This window comes from Hippoglossus stenolepis, chromosome 19 (genome assembly GCF_022539355.2).
Source record: "Hippoglossus stenolepis isolate QCI-W04-F060 chromosome 19, HSTE1.2, whole genome shotgun sequence".
NCBI lineage: Eukaryota > Metazoa > Chordata > Actinopteri > Pleuronectiformes > Pleuronectidae > Hippoglossus > Hippoglossus stenolepis.
This window is the reverse complement of record NC_061501.1, coordinates 9984070-10001078: the sequence shown is the minus strand read 5'-3', so window position 1 is coordinate 10001078 and position 17009 is coordinate 9984070. Positions and strand designations below refer to the sequence as shown.

Here is a 17009-nt window from a genome sequence, read left to right as displayed (position 1 = left end):
GTATGTTTTCATTCACAGTAACAAAAAGAGTCTCACTTTGTGTTGGCACACGGAGCCGCCATCATTTTCAGTTTTATTTAAAAAGACTTAAATCTTCAACAGTGCTTACATGCTTTTAGAAACAGAAGCTGAATCTCTTGGAATGAACAGAAACTAAAATGATGATTGAACGTGATTATCATCACAGCAACTCAGTAACACCGTTAAACCTCTCAGAGGCCCCTCCCCTAAGGGTCCTCCCCTCAGGGTCCTCCAGGTCTCTGCCCGAGCACAGTAAGAGTTCTTAAGCTACTGGTCAGGAGCAGGCGTCTCAAAGTTCATCTCTCTGCTGTGATAGCTTTGTGGCGTGCTTTTCCAAAAACTTACTCAGTCCCTCCACTGTTCTGTCTCCCCCTTCCAGTTTGACAGGGCTCTGCTTGTTGTTACTTGGGGCAAAGTATATCGTGGGGAAGCCCTCCACTTTGTAGCTCTCGTTTGGCACGTCGTTGGCGGAGGAGTCCATCTTGGCGATCACCAGGTCCTTCTCCCCTTTGTACTTTTTGCCCAGAGCCAAATAATCAGGCTCCAGTTTCTTGCAGTGGCCACACCAGGGGGCGTAAAACTCAATCAGGACGTCTTTCTGAGTATCCATGACGATCTCGTCAAAGGTTTTTCCTACCACGACCTTCACAGGCCCTTTGTTGTTCTTTGGCACTGGCTGGGACTTGATGATGGGTTTGAGCTTTCCTGTGAAAAAAGAAAAGAAGTAGCACACGTTAAAAATCCAAGACAGATATTTGGAAGCTGCAAGAATTTCTTTTCTGTGATATTATCAAAATGTCATAATTTTAAATATTGAAACATGTTTTTATAAAAATGTGCCTCAAAATCCAAACACAACATTCCACTTACATGATCCCATCTTTCAAATTTCATAACATAAGTGCAGAGAAAAAAAGCAACCACTCGACACTCACCTTTCTTAAATGCGATAACAAAGTCGTGCAGCACCTCAGAGTCCAACTCCTCGGGCTCCATGGCAAACTTCTTGCCTCCGTCGGCCAGAATTCCCACGTTAACTTCCTCTCCGCTATCACTCAGGCCGAGGCTCTTCAGCTCGTCTGCGTAGTCTTCCTCATCAGCGATGGCAAACGTGTACTCTGGGAAGTCTTTGGCCACGTCAAGCACCTTGGACCTCCAGAACTGTGTAGCTAAAAATAAAGAGATTTATTACTAAAAGATTGTTAACTTTTCCACAGGTGTTTAAATCTTTAAATCCAGTTAAAAAATGCCGGATTAAAATTAAAATCATTTGACAGAGACCAAACCAACACGGCACTTTAACAAACTCACCTTTCCTGTAGTCGAAGCTGAAGTCGATTCCGTAGTACACAACCACCAGGGGTCGTTTGGTGTAACGTTTAGCATCATTGCTTGGTTTCCTGTGGCCCACCAGAGGAATCACATGCTTTTTGAAGAACTCCTGCACCTCTGACACGGATGTGGAGTCCTATGAAATGAAAAAGATGGAGTTCATAAGTTTCAGAACAAGAGATATGGATAAAGCAGTATTTAAAGTGTTGACAGTTTATTTTACATCAACATTAAAAACTGAAAAGAGAGTGAATCAAGGGTTTTATACTGAGATAAGAGATTCGTACCTCGACTGCAAGTGTGTGTGATGCTGGCTCATACTTGGAGCGGAACTTTTCAGGCTGAGTGATGACGACCTGACCCGGTGACGCTTTGAGCAGTTTGGCCACTTCGGAGCTGAAGGTGTGACGGAAGGTGAAGTCTTCCCTGAGAGCGTTACCTGCCAGACAGACGAGCGACAGTGAGAACAACATCCACAGATCAAAGAAAGAGTATGGAATTTCTAACGGGAAAATAAAAGGAACTGAAAGCAATTGATTCCCTATCACAAATTTGATTTCACAAGTATGCTATGTCAGCCATGTTTTGTAAAATGGTCTATATCACTAATACCTGTAAAACTACAGGTCAGGTCATCTAAAAGTTACAAATTACAGAACATACAGTAACCATGAACAAATCTTATGGATTATAAAAAAGGTATAACTACTTACAAGCCTCGATGTAGATCTCATAGGCTGCGTCCTCGTCGCTGGAGAACACGCCAACGATGACGCCGTCGTCGCCATCCTTGATGAGCTCCTGCACCTGCTTTCCTGCCTGGACCTGTTTGGATGGAGGTCCCGCCTGCTCACCCATGTAGTCAACAATGCCTGAAAAGAAAGTTTAAAAAGGTGGAGCTCAGCTGATGGAGGACCAGAAGTCCATGCACACAGATCCACATGCAGGCAAACTCAATGCCTTCCCCATTAATTATCTAGACTGGGCGGCCCACCGTTGTCCGGTTTGTCACATCACCATCTCATAAGGACCAACATATTTTTTCAAGCTTCTCATAACAAAAAGATCTCTAACTTGATATTTTTCCATTGTAGAGCTGGCAATAAGCAGCACAATGAAAGTCCGCTGCATTTGTTGTCAGTTGGATCATCCCCCCAAAAAAAATCTAGCAGAGAAAGCACCTACCATAACTCTCTCTGGGTCCGTTGTAGTCAAACACCTTGCCCTTCCTGAAGATCTTGAGGCTGGGATACCCCGTAACTCCAAAGCGTGTGGCGACCTCGCTCTCGGCGGTGCCGTCCACCTTAGCCAGAGGAATGGGAGGAGAGCGCTGGCTCAGCTCCTTGGCCGCCTTCTCGTACTCTGGAGCCAAAGTCTTACAGTGTCCACACCTGGAGGTCATTGATAAGAAGTAAATAATGAATCTTAAGTGCTGCTATTAAAATGCTCAACTATCACTTCCATGGAAGAGGAAGTCCCTTCTGAAGGAATCTGAGGTGTCATGTTTGACTGACCATGGGGCGTAGAACTCCACCAGGATGATGTCTGCATTGTTCACCGTCTCATCAAAGTTGTCTTTGGTCAGCACCAGTGTCGCCTCAGGTGGAGGCTTCCAGTCCGGCTGAGCTACTTCAGTCACCCGATCCACAATTGCTGCAGCAAACAGAGTCAACATATTAGTGCTAATTGATTTTTCAAAAGAGGCAGAGTTTGTGTTGAAAGGTTGTGAAGACGCTTCACAACAGGAAATGAACTGTTCCTACCTTTCTGCGTCCTGTCTCCGTCGTAGTCCACCGGCTCTCCATTTTTCAGGATCTTGATGGTGGGATAGCCCGACACCTCGAACCGGCTCGCCAACCCGCTGGCTATCGTCGCATCCACTTTGGCCACGTGTATCGGAGGGTCGTTCTCCTTGAGGGTCTGAGCGATTTTTTCATACTCTGGGGCAAACTGTTTGCAATGGCCGCACCTGAACGGATAAAGGGGGAACACAGAAATATGGAGGATGTGAAAAGAAGCAGTAGAATTTGCATAGGGACTGGTTTCAGTTTCTTCTGCTCCTCTGCTATGCACCATTTGTTTTGGACTTCTCAACATCTTACCACTTTGACAGAAACCAAAAATAATGACATTGAATAAAGTGTAACATGAATAAAGCAAACACCTTTAGATGAGAAACTTCAAACGTACCATGGAGCATAGAACTCAACTAAAACCGTGTCTTTCCCCTCTATGAACGTGTCGTAGTTGTTGTCGTTGAGAATCAGCACCCCGTTCTCTTCTTTCACCTCCGTGTCATCTTCATCCTCATCTTCCTCCTCATCACTGTCCTCTTCATCAGCCTCCTTCTCCTCTGTAGCATCTTACAAACAATAAGAGAGATACAGGTTGATTTCAGGAGCAGTAAATCTTGGACATATGGCTGCCACCATCATGCTGCTTGTTTAAACACTGTAAGGCAATTTACTGATTTTTTTTCTCCCACCACATATACAACGTAACATTTCTCAAATTCTTTAATACAGATGCACAAAAATTTACAATTTTGCTACAATTGCTGCAGCAAAGATGTTGCGAAACACATTCACGCATCTGTAACAAAGAATGTGAAGTCATGGACAAAATGACGACATCAGCAAATCAGTCTGCAAACACTTTCTTATTCTTGGATATTCAAGCAGAAACATGAATTGTAACGGCTTGAATCTGCAGCCACGAGCCACAAATGCTGCGTGTTCACTCACAAAGCTCTGCACACGCACTTTAGCACCAAATATCTCAGTCAGTGTGGAGCACAGTTAAATATTGGATGAAATAAAAGCTGGTTTGCCAAGCACCATTAAACTCAAAGAACTGGTTTCATTTACCGATGAGGTTCTCAGATATCTGAACAAAGCCCCCCCCCACCAGGCTCTGCAGGTACACAAATCACTTTCGTTCCACATTTCACTGAGATTTTAGATCCGAAAGTGAGAAGAAGAAAAAACACTTTTGCATTTGTGACAGTTGTGCAGTTGTTGACTTGTGTTTGATCTCAATGCATGAACTGACTGACTGATATCCCGATGTGCACATTGTGTCCATGACATCACAGTCCTTGTTACAGGTGTGTGAATGTGTGTTGCCCCATGTTTGCTGCAGCAAGTGAAGCAAAAACAAAAAAAGTGACAGCAGGAGTTTCTCATCTGTGATTCACAACATAGGATGTGTGCACCCGCAGTGAAGATCTTGAGAAGGTGCAACTGTTGTATTTGTGTGAGAAGCAAAACGTGTTTACAAGTTTGAAAACTGTGACTACAAACTAAATTACAAATCCCATAGTCCCAGGTGCTCCGTTGTTTTTGCACCAGCTCCATAGACACGTCTGTTATATGACAGAAGGTGAATTCATAAGCTGATTCACAGGGGTCAGATCAGGTCGTTGCGTTTATGAGTGTGTGTGGCAGCTCTGTTGACATTAGCCCATCCTGTGCGCTAACTAGCATGCTAACAGAGCTAACGGAGCGTGTACAGAAACTAGTTAAAATATCAGCTGCACACATCTTTACTGGAATAACTCACATCTACAGACGTCGTTGTGTGAGGCTCGGTTTTACCTTCTTCACATCTGCTGACGGTCACAAAAAGCGCGACGCCGAGGAGCAGCAGCAGCAGCAGAGCGACCTTCCTCATGGTCCTCAGATGATGATGATGATGATGAACCGCGTTATCAAAGCAGGAGCTAATTTAACTTTGCCTGTTAGCCTGTTAGCTCGTTGGTGAATGTCATCAAAGTGTTAGACCCACAGTCCGGATCAATATTCTCTGCGTGTGTGTGACATACAAACTAATCACGTCTGAAGTCACACACACCACCTCCCCCTGTCTGCAACTTGTCTGACTTGCCACGCTGTGATTGGCTCGCCCCGCCGGCCCTCCTCCAATCACAAGTCGCCACTCAACTCCTCGGTCACATACGTTGGAGGATGTTATTGGATAGTTTTCATCTTTTATTTGGGGATGATGTATTTGATCAATATCTGAAGTTTATCATTACTTTACATAGTTATTTATTTATTAACCTGAGTATGAGGTTTAAAGATTGATTATAAGGAATATCAGATATCATCCCCATCCCCAAATAAACAGATAAAAACCTTCCAATAACATCCTCACTGGGCTTGTGGTCCAAATTTACTTTAATTTTTTAAGTCACCTTATTACAGCGATTTATATAAAATGGTGTTTATGTATTTCTTGACTTATTTAAACTATTTTTTACTTGCTTTTATCATTTTGTCTTGTAAGCTTGAACAAAAAATATTTTTATTTATTGATCACAAAGGTTTGTATTTGATTTATATACCATAATTATGAATTGTTCATTAATCAGTCACAAAGTCATTAACTGCTTATAAAGAATCAGGATTTATTCCAGGAGTAGTTTTGAGATCCAGGTAATATCATTTACCAAAGTAGATATAGAAAACAAGTCTGTCCTATTCTATAAATCTTTACCGAAGAGAAGCTCTTACAATGCAGACTTTTAAGACGTTTAATTATTTGAATTACTTGCAGTGTCTGAGCCTGAAGAACCTGCTACACCTTCCTACCCTCCTGTTTTCTCTGAACTTCCAGGTTCCTCGTGCACCAGAACCTCCACCACCACCTCTGTGTGGGTCGCCCGAGTTTTACTCAACCAGCTAATGTTGTGTGTTTGCTTCTCCAGATCATCTTCTGTCCATATCCTGATGAGTGATGTCGAATCTGGGAGGGACAGGCAGTTCTGTCCCCTTGAATAAGTCTGGAGCTTTCTGTCATTTAGATTTTCTTCATCACTTTCTCCAGTTTTCTGCAGATTGTCAGATGGTAAAACAACGTCTGAGGAGGGATCGTTTCTCCGTTGGCCTCCTCGCTGCAGCATCTCAAGCTTGGACCTGGTAATGCAGTGTCAGAAAAACTCACCATTACTACATTTGTAATTTATGACGTTTAAATATTGTCTGAGGAACAAATGTCCCTACCTGATTGTTTGTTGTGCCACGAGTCTTCTCACAAAGTCCTGCAAAAGAAACACAAAGATGTACAGTATGTGTGGGTGCAGGCACAGCATGTGTCTGTGGTGCGTGTTTGACATATGAGGCTGACTCACCTGTGTGTCCGTGTTGGAGGGTTCCTGTAGGGGTGAGGTGACAGGACTCTGCTCCAACACGTCGTGATGGAGTTTCGGGGGCTGCGTGTGGTGCAGGCAGCTGGAGAGAGCGTTGAGTCTGAACAGCAGCTCGTCCACCAGGCTCTCAAACTCTTCAAGGTAGTAAGTCTGACAAACAAGAGTTCAGAGAGTCAATCAATTACCCTCACCACACTTTTGTCCGTTTACAGTAATTCAACCAAGATGGTTTGTCTATTGCTGCTGATATTGAAATTACTACGCAACAACTTAAGTAGCCAGGAAAATAAAAAACTGACATAAAGTGAACTGTATATAAAGATGGACGACATGCCAGCTCCCCAAAAGTGAAGCCAAAGTGCCTTGATCGGCGCCTGTTGGCTGGCTCCAGTATAAGTCATAAATCCTGGCTCCTCCATGTTAGTGGATGGGACATGGATCAAACTAAAAAGTCAAAGAACATGTTGGATATGGAGGTGGGAGGATGTGGAGATGTGTTGTCTGTCTTTATGTACAGGCCTAAGCAGCTTGTTCCTCACTCTGCTCTCCACGTGGTCATCAATCCATTTGAGTTCACGCTGCCCAGTGACCTCAGAAATCCTCCGTCTGATGTAGCGGGCTAAATCTGCCGCGGTGAAGATGTCCCACCTGCTCTGAGATCTTTTGGCAACTCTGACCACGGTGGACACCAAACCGAGAACCTGCAACAAAAACTCATAACAGTGATCTCGACTCTGACAGATAGTTTCTTCCACTGAGGCTGTGCAGCCAGTCTTCTTTCTATTCATTCTTGATTATGTGTATATACATGTTCTATATATTTACCCCTGCTGTCCACACCACAGTGGAAGACAGATAGAGAGCTCCACTGTACAGGAGGTCTCGTCCAGAGAGAAGGCGATGGAGGCTCCTGGTGGGTCTGAGACCCCAGAAGTGACAGAGCAGAGTCTGAAGGGAGCGAGGAATGGAGCTGAAAGCCCAGGAGCTTTGTGCAAACAGAAGATTCCCAGCACAGGACAGCGCCACCAACAGGATCAGACCTGAAAGCTAGGACCATTTGAGGGTGAGTCTGTGTCGGGAGTTTAGCATAAGTTTCTAACCAAATCCACAATTTAGACACATTTTGGTGAGAAATATGCACATGCACAGGTCTGGAGGGTGAAAATATTGAAAAATAAGCATTGCAGGGACATTGAGTTTCTTACTGTATATATCTTTTACTAGAATCCCATCCATTTATCGTTCGGCCAATATAAGTCTTTCACTGATATATCTGTATATTTGTTTATGTTTGCTGATATCAAGAATATATTTTTTCAATAAAATGTAAACATAAATTCATATATTTTCTGCATTTATCCCATAAAAAAACATATCTGCACATAACATTTGTATAAATTTGGTTGTATTTGTGTTTTCATTTTAATGGTTAAACTGAAAAAAGTGTCGGCCGATATATATTTTTTATATTTAAAATGCATTAATGAGACAAATGCACACAAATTGAATTACAGTAAACTGCATGTAATTTCCTATAAAATACTACATTTGATTTTCATTCAAGTGCGACTTTCTGTTTTTGCACAGCAGAGGCAGTGCTTGAAATTGACACTTTCCGTACATTGTGCTGTTTCTCTTTGTGTTTACCGTTGGCCAGAGGAGGCTGGAGAGGGAGCGAGTGAGCAGTGCAGCAGAGGAAGCCAAGGTCCTGTTCCTGCTCAGCACAGTCACACACTTCAAGGTGAGAAGGAAAAGTGTAACGCCACGCAGAGCACGAACGTCCTGCAGAGACAGAGCCACATTTGTCCTCGCTCTCCTCTTTAATTACCCACATTGTGATCTCTCACTCACACAACAGGACCTGACAGTTGGATTGTCCTTGTGCATTTATTAAGGGCGTGTTTAACAAAACAAAAAACCTTATACAAATTGAACAATGTTTTCTCAATAAACTACTCAGAATGATTGTAAATAAAAGGGCCCTTTCATTTTTCATGGGTGTTATAATAAATTAAAACAGGACCAGGAATGAAATGCTTTTGAACGTTCTTATCTCCCTCTTTCCCTGCTTTCTGTTTTTTGTCTCTTTCTCACTTGTTCCCATGAAGCCAGGACGCTGACATCAACATGTCCTCTGTGTCTCTGCAGCAGCTCCACAGCCTCCAGGATGATGATGGAGTGATAGATGTAATAAACATAATACACGAGGGTCACTGTCAGGAGAGTGAGCTGAAAAAAGAGAGAGGGAGGTATATTTCTTTACTTCATACTCATATTAAAAACTCTGTTGTGTGCTTTGACCTTCAGATACATTTTTTTTCTGTGTGGTTTACTTAACAGGTGTGTTGGTTTAACAGCTACAGGTTAGTTTGCCCTTGCAGCTCGGTCACAGTGAACTTGTTTGCACGGTGCGGGGCCGAGTGTGTGTGCATGTGTTCCAGCTGTTTAAGTCTGATTATTATCTTGGAATTATTATCTTTCTTTTTGCCTGTAAAATGTAATTTACATAACACTTACAATACAACAATAACAGTTATGGTTCTTATGGGAATGTTGGTTATGAATTATTGCATCTGGTATTAAAGAGTCTTTGTTAATGTTCTTGGTTGAGGTGGCAGCTCTATGGCATCTTCCTGAGGGCATTTTTTAAAATTCTTTAAATAGGCGATGAACATGATCAGACACGATTTGTCAGGCTTTATGTTCCGTATCAATATCCCAGTTATTTATTTTCTTTCCTGATGCTTTTACAGTCATCAAACTATTTTTCTTCATATAGCCCCCAGATGTCCAGACCATGTGCACATGATAAAAGTTATTTCATCAAGTGGACAGTATCTAGAATGTAGCATGGGTCAAATTTCCTGATTTGATATATAATTGCTGTATTGCTTATATACTTCTAGCCAATTGTGGGGTCTCCTCCAGTATCCCATCAGCCCTTGCTGCCTCACGGCGCACACTTGAAGACAGAGTTGCAGTAGAGACAGGAGGAGGAAGATGAGCTGGAGAGGAGGAAGAGGAAACATGAAAAAACCTTTAGGCTTGTGACAGAAACTGGTCTAAAATATGACGAGATGTGTCATATTTTATAATCCTTCTTTCTTTATAATTTATCATTTCTATTATAATGATATATAATAAAAAGAAATGGAGTATTTTACCTGGCACACCATAACAACATAGTCCCACACAGCAGGAGTGTGGTACACCCTGACAGACTGCACGTTAGAAGAGGGCACCAGGACACTGGTGGGGCTCTGCTCAGTGAGCAGGGTCACACTGGTGAACAAGTTGGGTGCGGGGCTGTACAAGGTGAATTGGACCTTCAGGGCCACCGTCCGTCTGCCCAACCAGCCGCCTGAGTGCAGGAGATTCAGTTTGGATGTGGCGTCCGACCTGATGTTGATGATAATACTGAATATCACTGGGATGAAATATACCTGCTCCTATGAGAAATTATTTCAGAGATCTCCTCCACCATGTGGGTGTCTGTGTAACTCTCACTTTGTGTGGCCTAAGCCAATTGTAGTACTCGGCCCCGAGTAGCAGCCCAGGCGACCGCATGTCTTCTGGGCCGTTGCCGTGGGAACCATGACAATGGAGTGAGGGTAAGTGGATGCTCCGCTCCTTGCGAAGAATGAGCGAAGACGTCCTGGTACAAAAGTCGCCCTGGGAACCTGAATAGTCACACACAGAACACACACTCGAATCAAACTGCTGAAATCATCACTGTGTGATGACTTCAATAAAGTTGCAGTAAAGTAATGTTTTCTACGTTTGAAAAAAAACTTGTCGGATTAAAGACACATTCATCATCATTCACAGCCTAAAAACTGCTGCTGCTCTTTTGTAAACTGGATTTTGATGTTAAAACTAAAGTTCAGTATGTGGATACACTCTACATTGAAAACACATGGAATCCACCAGTGGACGCATCTGTATATTTGTGACACAGTGCCTCCTACAGGAGATAGTAGTGAAAAACATGATGCTATGATGTGAAATTAATTTAAAATATAGTTAGTAAATAGCATTTAGTTGATTATTTGCTTGAAATCAGTGTCAGTGAAATAATACAAGTCAAGTCCAGACTGATGTGGTTGCTTTTTCTAAAACTACTGTTATAAAACATATAATATAACATACTTTATTTACTGTGGAAAGAATATTATCACCATCACTTTCGCTGTGTACATTTTCAAATCATGATATCATCACTATATTTTTCATGAGGTCACACATCCCTCTTTGTATTACGAACCTGCTCCTGGAACGAGCTCGATGCCTCTGACTTCCACAGGATTGGCTCTCCCATCAAGATGTGTGACTGCTGAATGACAACACACCATCAGGTTGGGATTTATATTGATAAAGTATAGAATAAGATCTTTTACCATTTTTAATGGGTAAGAATAGATTTGCACACATGGTCAACCTAAATTATGATTCCTGACAGATTGAGAGCAGAACTGTTTCACCAGCTCACATGAAACAGGATCGTCTTAAGATGTTTGAGTCATTGTTTACCTCAGTTTTGGTTGATGCATTCTTGTACAGCTGATTGAGCAGACGGGTCTCTGTCCACTTCCACCAGTCCTCATGTGTTTTTATGGACATAAAGTCATTATCATCATTCCTGTTGAAAGATAAAACACGATTTTGTAGTGTTTGAGATGTTTTAGAGACAAAGACAGTGTATGTGTGTGTGTTTGTGTGTGTTACCGTATAAACTGTTTCCTGACAGCTTTATTGAGGTGGTAATGATGACTGAATGAGCTGCCATATGTTACACACAGCATCAGTGCGATCATGGAGACACAGACGCACAAATCCCTGGATGACAAAGGAAAAAAGGAATAATTCTTCTTATAAACAGGTGGCCACACACACACACACACACACACACACACACACACACACACACACACACACACACACACACACACACACACACACACACACACACACACACACACACCTGAGAGTGTCATGGATGAGAGTCTCTCTTCTTCTCCTCCCACGACTTCTCCTCAGCTCTGCCGGAGCCGGCGGCCGCACAAGACGCAGGTAGCGAGCTCGCTGACGAGCAGCAAGCAGCTGTCCATAAATAAGAAATACTTGAGTAGATGTTTCAGTGGAAAAGAACAAAACAGATATAAATAAGTAAATAGATTGTGGTTGTTACCTTGTCGAGGTATGAGCTTGTGTCCTGAGGGAAATCAGGAGGCCTGAACTGCTCCTCTGGTCGATTAGCAGCACTGTGGCTGCACTGTTGAATCTCAAACTCTTTAATTGTGGAGAAAGTATGAAAGTCTGTTCTGTTTCTGTACCAACAGGAGACGATCACTGCCACAGTGAGTATCTGGAAAAGAAAAAGAAGTATATCTCCATTACAAAGACCATGCATTTTAAAGTAGGGTTATGGATTATGTCTTTATTTATTTAAAGAACAGGTAGTTATTCATTTACCGCGACCGGCTGGATGAAGAAGATGCAAGAAACCAGAGAGAAAAATAGGGAGTGGATCCAAAGCAAAACCTTGCTGCTGCTGAATCTGACACATCACACACAGACCCAGTTAATCAATAATCCATCGCTCATATATTTCAGCAATAATCCATTTAACGCCATCACACAGCTACTACCTCATTCCCAGCACTGCAGAGAGCACCAGGCAGGAGAGGGACAGCAGCAGACAGAGGGTCCAGGCCAAAGATTGACACCACGGGGACGCTCGTCCAACTTTTCTCCTGTTCAGTTTGCCCATTACATGGAAACGGTTTCCTTGAGTATCTTCTTTCTTCTTCTTGTCTTGATCTTCCTCTCTCATACATACAGACAAAACATCTTTCTGGGTCCCACAAAACTTGCTACTTTCACTTGAAAGATGAATTTCTTTTCCCAGAGTTGCTCGATCATCATTTTCCCCCTTTGAAATCAACGACAAATTCCAAATCGCTAGTCCCGCACTGCTCTCAACTGCCGGATCATCGTCCTTTCTTACTCTCACATCTGGTTGGTTTGCAGGTTCTTTATTTTCCAGCATCGCAGTGGACACTGGGAGCAAGTTTGTTCCCTGCAGCACAGAAAAAGAAAGGTGAGGATCGGGGATGAAAAATGCACAAAGACATAGAAAAAGAAAGAACAAAAGATGGATGCTCATTGACCTGGTATTTCTTCCTCCAGATTTCTTGCATCCACCGCTGCAGACGGCTCCAGGAGGGATGGAACCCACTGTGATTTAGTGGAAGGGCATCTGTGAAGAGACGGAACAACAATGAGACATGGGCGACGAAAAAAGGAAAAAATCTCATCAAACTTGGAATAATACATATTGATAATGCCTTTTTCTTGACGTTTTGGGTATTTTATTTTGAAGCCCGTTTGGCAAAAGGGGAAGTTTATAATGAACAAAGAAAGGAATTAATATCAGGATTAAAAGACGAAAATCTAAATATTACATTAGAAAATTTGTTAGAAAAGACATCAAGTAATATACATCATCTTCTAATGAACTAATTCAATTCTAGTTTGGTTTTGTCTGCTGCCAATCACCTACTCCACTACTCCAGTCCAGAAGGTGGCGGTAATGCACCTATAAGCTGATTTGCTAACCGCCAATAAACACAGACAGAGAAGTAGAATACGCAGAAACAGGAAGTTGATTAGGCGGCAGGTGATTGTCTCTGTACCGGAGGAAGACTTGTTGTAAAGACTTGTTGTAAAGTTTTATGGATTATTGAGCACCGAGCTGTAGTGGGAACCAGGTAATGTGTGTTATGTCACCATGTTATTTTAATTTACCTGTAAACAGGTGTTTGAATGTATCACTATTGTTACAGCCATGCTAATGCTAGCAAACAAAGTGAATGTAATATGCATTAATAAATAAACAAATAATAAACTAAACAATGCGTTTCTAGCTTTTCATATGTTTTATATGTGTGGTTGAATGGTTTGTATGCTCATGTTTATGTTTGTTACAGCTAATTGACTTTTGACCTGCAGCTTTAATGGTGTTTTGGAAGAAAAGTTGTGAAAGAAAGGAAATTCATGTTCATATTACGTTGAGAAAGAGGATGAATTCTGTACAGAAGTCCAAACCTCACCTTCAAAGTCATCATTCTCAGTCTTTCTGCCTTTTGCATGTTGGACTCCCGACCTTGTCACTTTGACCTCATGCAGTCGAAACAGAGAAGATATAATTGTTGTTCCGGGCAACACTGCCACCACACTCAACAGTCCTGTTGTCACAGAGACGGAGGATACGTCAAGAATACCCAACTCCATCGGTAACTGGGGACAAGGGATTGGAAATGACGGCTGTAGGGGAGACGCTCATACAACAAATTCAGAACTTTGACGGTCTTATTAAATTACCTGATCGTCCATTTGCGATATGATGAGTGTGTTGACACATGCGTACCCCAACAGCAGCAGCAGACACACACTGAGTCTTTGAGTGTGGGTGAACAAGTTAGGGTAGGGGCAGCGGTACACAGACATCCAGATGTGGAAGTCGGCCAAGAAGTCGGATAATTTAAAGCACAACATCTGCAAGCAGACAGGTGGAGACCCAGGGTCACGTGTGAGTAGAGAATAAAAGTGTGAGTGTTCAGATGTGCATGAGCGTTCTACCTTAGCAAAGCCTATTCCGTGGGTGCAAACACACAGCGCTCTCTCCACCTGGCCATCACCTTTGTTCACGGCCAACCAGCACTGACCCACGAAGAGCCACACGCATCCCTTTACATGCCCACTGGTCACCTGGATTAAAAGTAGACAAACAGGCCATCTGGATGGTCCGAACACAGAACACAACCCGCAAACACAGAGCATGTGGTCCTTACCTCAGATACCTCTACATGTTTGAGGTACCAGTTCGGGGAAGGTCCAGAGCCGTCATGCCAGATGTGAACCCTCCACACGGAGCCCAAGCTGTCTGCTGCACTGTGGTGTCACAGACAAAGATCACACTATGTAGCATTAAATGGTAAAATGTGTATCATTGATTTTATATGTACATTTTTGGAGGATTTTACCTCAGTATAAATGTGTCCTGAGAGTTTCTCCTGAACAGAGTGCATCCTGGGACTTGTAATTCTCTTGTGTGTGGGATCCCATCTTCACCGTACAGCTTTATGTACACCTGATGAACGTACAGACACAAATAAGTACTGGACTCTACCTACTAACCCACCCACCCACGTTTATGTGCAGTAAAATACATTATGAGTAACGCTTTTGTTGAAGATGAATGAAAAACAAATGACGGCGTCACCTTGGCGCTCAAACTGGCTGCAGAGCAGACACCAGTGTGGATGGTTACAGCATAAAGATGTGGGTCCAATGGAGAGTTGTCAGAAAGATAATGGACTCTTCCATTCTTCTCTGAGACGTCATCAGCTCTCTTACACGCCACCAGCCCGGGGATGTACAGGCACAGACACAGCACCATGACGACCAGCACAGTGTGATCTCGGGACACACTAGAGAGATGGAGAGGAAGAGAGGACGCACAGGAGGACGACAAATTTTGATAATCCCCAACATTTGTTTTCTCTCTGTTTATTTAAATATGTCATTCAAGCCTGAGGAGGATGAGGTCACCTTAGGAACGGGTCCAGATCATCTGTGTCATGTCTGGTCTGGATCTGGTGCTGCACCACAGTCAGAGGCCTCAACTGGTGACAGCTGAGAGAAGAACAGCAAATACCAGCAAAAAATATGTTGCTTATCATCAGTGTCGGTTTTTGTTTATCTGTGTGAAGGTCTCATGTCCATGTCTTACCTGCAGTTGACAGCAGCTGTTGTGTCTTCTTGCTGTGTCCTGCAGCCCAGATGTGTCCAGGCCCCCTGGTGGCCATCCCAGGTCAAGCATTGACTGCTGACCACAGTGAGACTGTAGCTGATCTCTTCACTCAGCTGCTTGTGTCTGCGCTCTTTCCCAAAATGAGCATTCAGCAGAGCCAGGTGACCGACCCCTGCAGCTGGAGGTGTGGAGATTTGAGTGTTACACAAATACTCATCAACTCTCGGATGTGTTTATTTTTTATCTCATCCCTGTCTTTTAACTCATGACAGAAAATAGTCATTAATTCATTAATAGTCATTAATATTTTATTATCATCTCCTCAAGCCTTGTTTAACTTCTTAACTGCATAAAAACAATGTTAAAAGAGGATTAATTAATTGTTTTTGAATGGATGATTCATTTCATATAAACCTAATGGAATGATCAGTCACTTAAGAGATGTGAGCAACAGGATGTAGAAGAAAGCTTTTACCGTTGAGGTAGGACGAGGGCAGAGTGATACGTATGTTGTTGCTCTCCCACTGATGAGTCCTGTGCAGGTGGTGCATGCTGGGAGTCGGCCTCTCACACATCCTGCCACAACAGAGAGTCTTGGTTTGTCTCGCATTCTTACCTTTCACTCAAAAACTACGCTATTACGTTGCTCTTACTACGAGCGCATACCAGTAATAACAATAATCTACCTGAAGAGCAGCATGATGGGAAACACTCTGTCGGGCGGCGGCGTGAACGCCACGCTCAGCTGGATGACCTGCTGCAGATGGTCCCTGGTAATGTTGAAGCTGTGGTAATTGACCTGGCTGCGGAGGAGGACGTACTCACGCACGGAGCTCTTCTGCAGTAAAGATGTGATCACGTGTTGGTGAAGTTAGGCTCAACAATCACTTCATACATTATTTTCTTTAATAAGTAACATTTTATTACGTTACTGGTCACCAACTTTCATAAAAGTAGCACAAGTACAGTTAAAGGAACCCCGTGGAGTTTTCTTACCTCTCATAGTCTCATAGTCTCATCGTACGCATGTGAGTGGCTCAATACACAGACCTGTCAATGGGTCCAAACTATTTCACTCACGTTTCTTGGTGGATGTTGCAGCTCGATGTCGATTGGCTGATTGAGGGAACGGACAGTGATCTTTCTCCTCCCGCTGCACTTGTACAGACTCAAGTCAACCACTGGTCCAGTGAGCTGCAAATCACCAGAGGGAATAAGGGACTCACGTCAAATTTAGTGTAAGTCTAAATTTTAAATGTCCCCAATGTGTCTTTTATATGAGCAAAAAAAAACATAATTTGGTTGAAATAACCAGTCAACATCATGGCTGATTATTTCCACCCTAACACTTCAGAAAACCAACATCAGTGCCTTTCACCTGTGTGGGACTGCAGGCGCAGGTGTAAGGGTTGAGGGTGAGCGTGGTCAACACGCTGAGCACGCATGGCTGCCGCTGCGTGCTCTCTGCTGCTCCACTGCCATGAATGAACAAAAGCTGGATCAGAGAAGGAGGCAGGTAGAAGGTGGCTGAGCCGCTGCTGATGACCGTGGATGTTTGGTTTTGGTTTGCAGCGTATAAGGAGATGAGGCCTGTGCTGACTCTGTGCTCCTGGACCTTGTGCAAGAAAATGTACTTCTGCAAATGAAAGAGTAAGGACAAGAGTTGGGCGAGGTAGAAAAAAGAGAATGAAC

General features: G+C 43.1%; 2 protein-coding genes across 2 annotated transcripts in view; both read right to left on the bottom strand.

Annotated features, from left to right (window-relative positions):
* Window positions 1-36: 36 nt before the first annotated feature.
* Window positions 37-5235, bottom strand: pdia4 (protein disulfide isomerase family A, member 4). Its single transcript, XM_035142269.2, has 10 exons — window positions 4950-5235; window positions 3544-3715; window positions 3117-3322; window positions 2868-3006; window positions 2539-2744; window positions 2067-2225; window positions 1641-1792; window positions 1333-1489; window positions 957-1190; window positions 37-726 (listed from the first exon to the last, which is right to left on the bottom strand). The coding sequence occupies exons 1-10, from the start codon at window positions 5023-5025 to the stop codon at window positions 311-313; spliced, it is 1917 nt and encodes a 638-aa protein (XP_034998160.2). The 5' UTR covers window positions 5026-5235; the 3' UTR covers window positions 37-310.
* Window positions 5236-6352: 1117 nt separating this feature from the next.
* Window positions 6353-17009, bottom strand: part of LOC118098915 (polycystic kidney disease 1 like 1) — a 30774-nt gene continuing 20117 nt past the window's right edge. The window contains exons 26-53 of the mRNA XM_047337927.1: window positions 16696-16953; window positions 16398-16511; window positions 16004-16155; window positions 15793-15893; window positions 15297-15495; window positions 15116-15199; window positions 14787-14994; window positions 14548-14654; window positions 14356-14455; window positions 14144-14272; window positions 13886-14059; window positions 13610-13801; window positions 12151-12581; window positions 11975-12059; window positions 11691-11867; window positions 11484-11602; window positions 11228-11338; window positions 11033-11141; window positions 10767-10835; window positions 10010-10182; window positions 9667-9901; window positions 9403-9564; window positions 8597-8731; window positions 8150-8284; window positions 7328-7549; window positions 7042-7203; window positions 6485-6652; window positions 6353-6394 (exon numbers count right to left, since the gene is read on the bottom strand). Coding sequence (XP_047193883.1) covers window positions 6353-6394; window positions 6485-6652; window positions 7042-7203; window positions 7328-7549; window positions 8150-8284; window positions 8597-8731; window positions 9403-9564; window positions 9667-9901; window positions 10010-10182; window positions 10767-10835; window positions 11033-11141; window positions 11228-11338; window positions 11484-11602; window positions 11691-11867; window positions 11975-12059; window positions 12151-12581; window positions 13610-13801; window positions 13886-14059; window positions 14144-14272; window positions 14356-14455; window positions 14548-14654; window positions 14787-14994; window positions 15116-15199; window positions 15297-15495; window positions 15793-15893; window positions 16004-16155; window positions 16398-16511; window positions 16696-16953 — 4353 coding nt within the window. The remainder of the gene's footprint in view (window positions 6395-6484; window positions 6653-7041; window positions 7204-7327; window positions 7550-8149; window positions 8285-8596; window positions 8732-9402; window positions 9565-9666; window positions 9902-10009; window positions 10183-10766; window positions 10836-11032; window positions 11142-11227; window positions 11339-11483; window positions 11603-11690; window positions 11868-11974; window positions 12060-12150; window positions 12582-13609; window positions 13802-13885; window positions 14060-14143; window positions 14273-14355; window positions 14456-14547; window positions 14655-14786; window positions 14995-15115; window positions 15200-15296; window positions 15496-15792; window positions 15894-16003; window positions 16156-16397; window positions 16512-16695; window positions 16954-17009) is intronic.

Bases quoted from the DNA above. Each gene is read 5' to 3' on its own strand.
- pdia4 (XM_035142269.2), bottom strand. From the start codon at position 5,025: ATGAGGAAGGTCGCTCTGCTGCTGCTGCTGCTCCTCGGCGTCGCGCTT. The intron at 3,007-3,116 runs GTAGGAACAGTT...TGTTTGCTGCAG, and splicing joins CGGAGACAGGACGCAGAAAG to CAATTGTGGATCGGGTGACT. The intron at 2,745-2,867 runs GTCAGTCAAACA...AATGACCTCCAG, and splicing joins GTGGAGTTCTACGCCCCATG to GTGTGGACACTGTAAGACTT.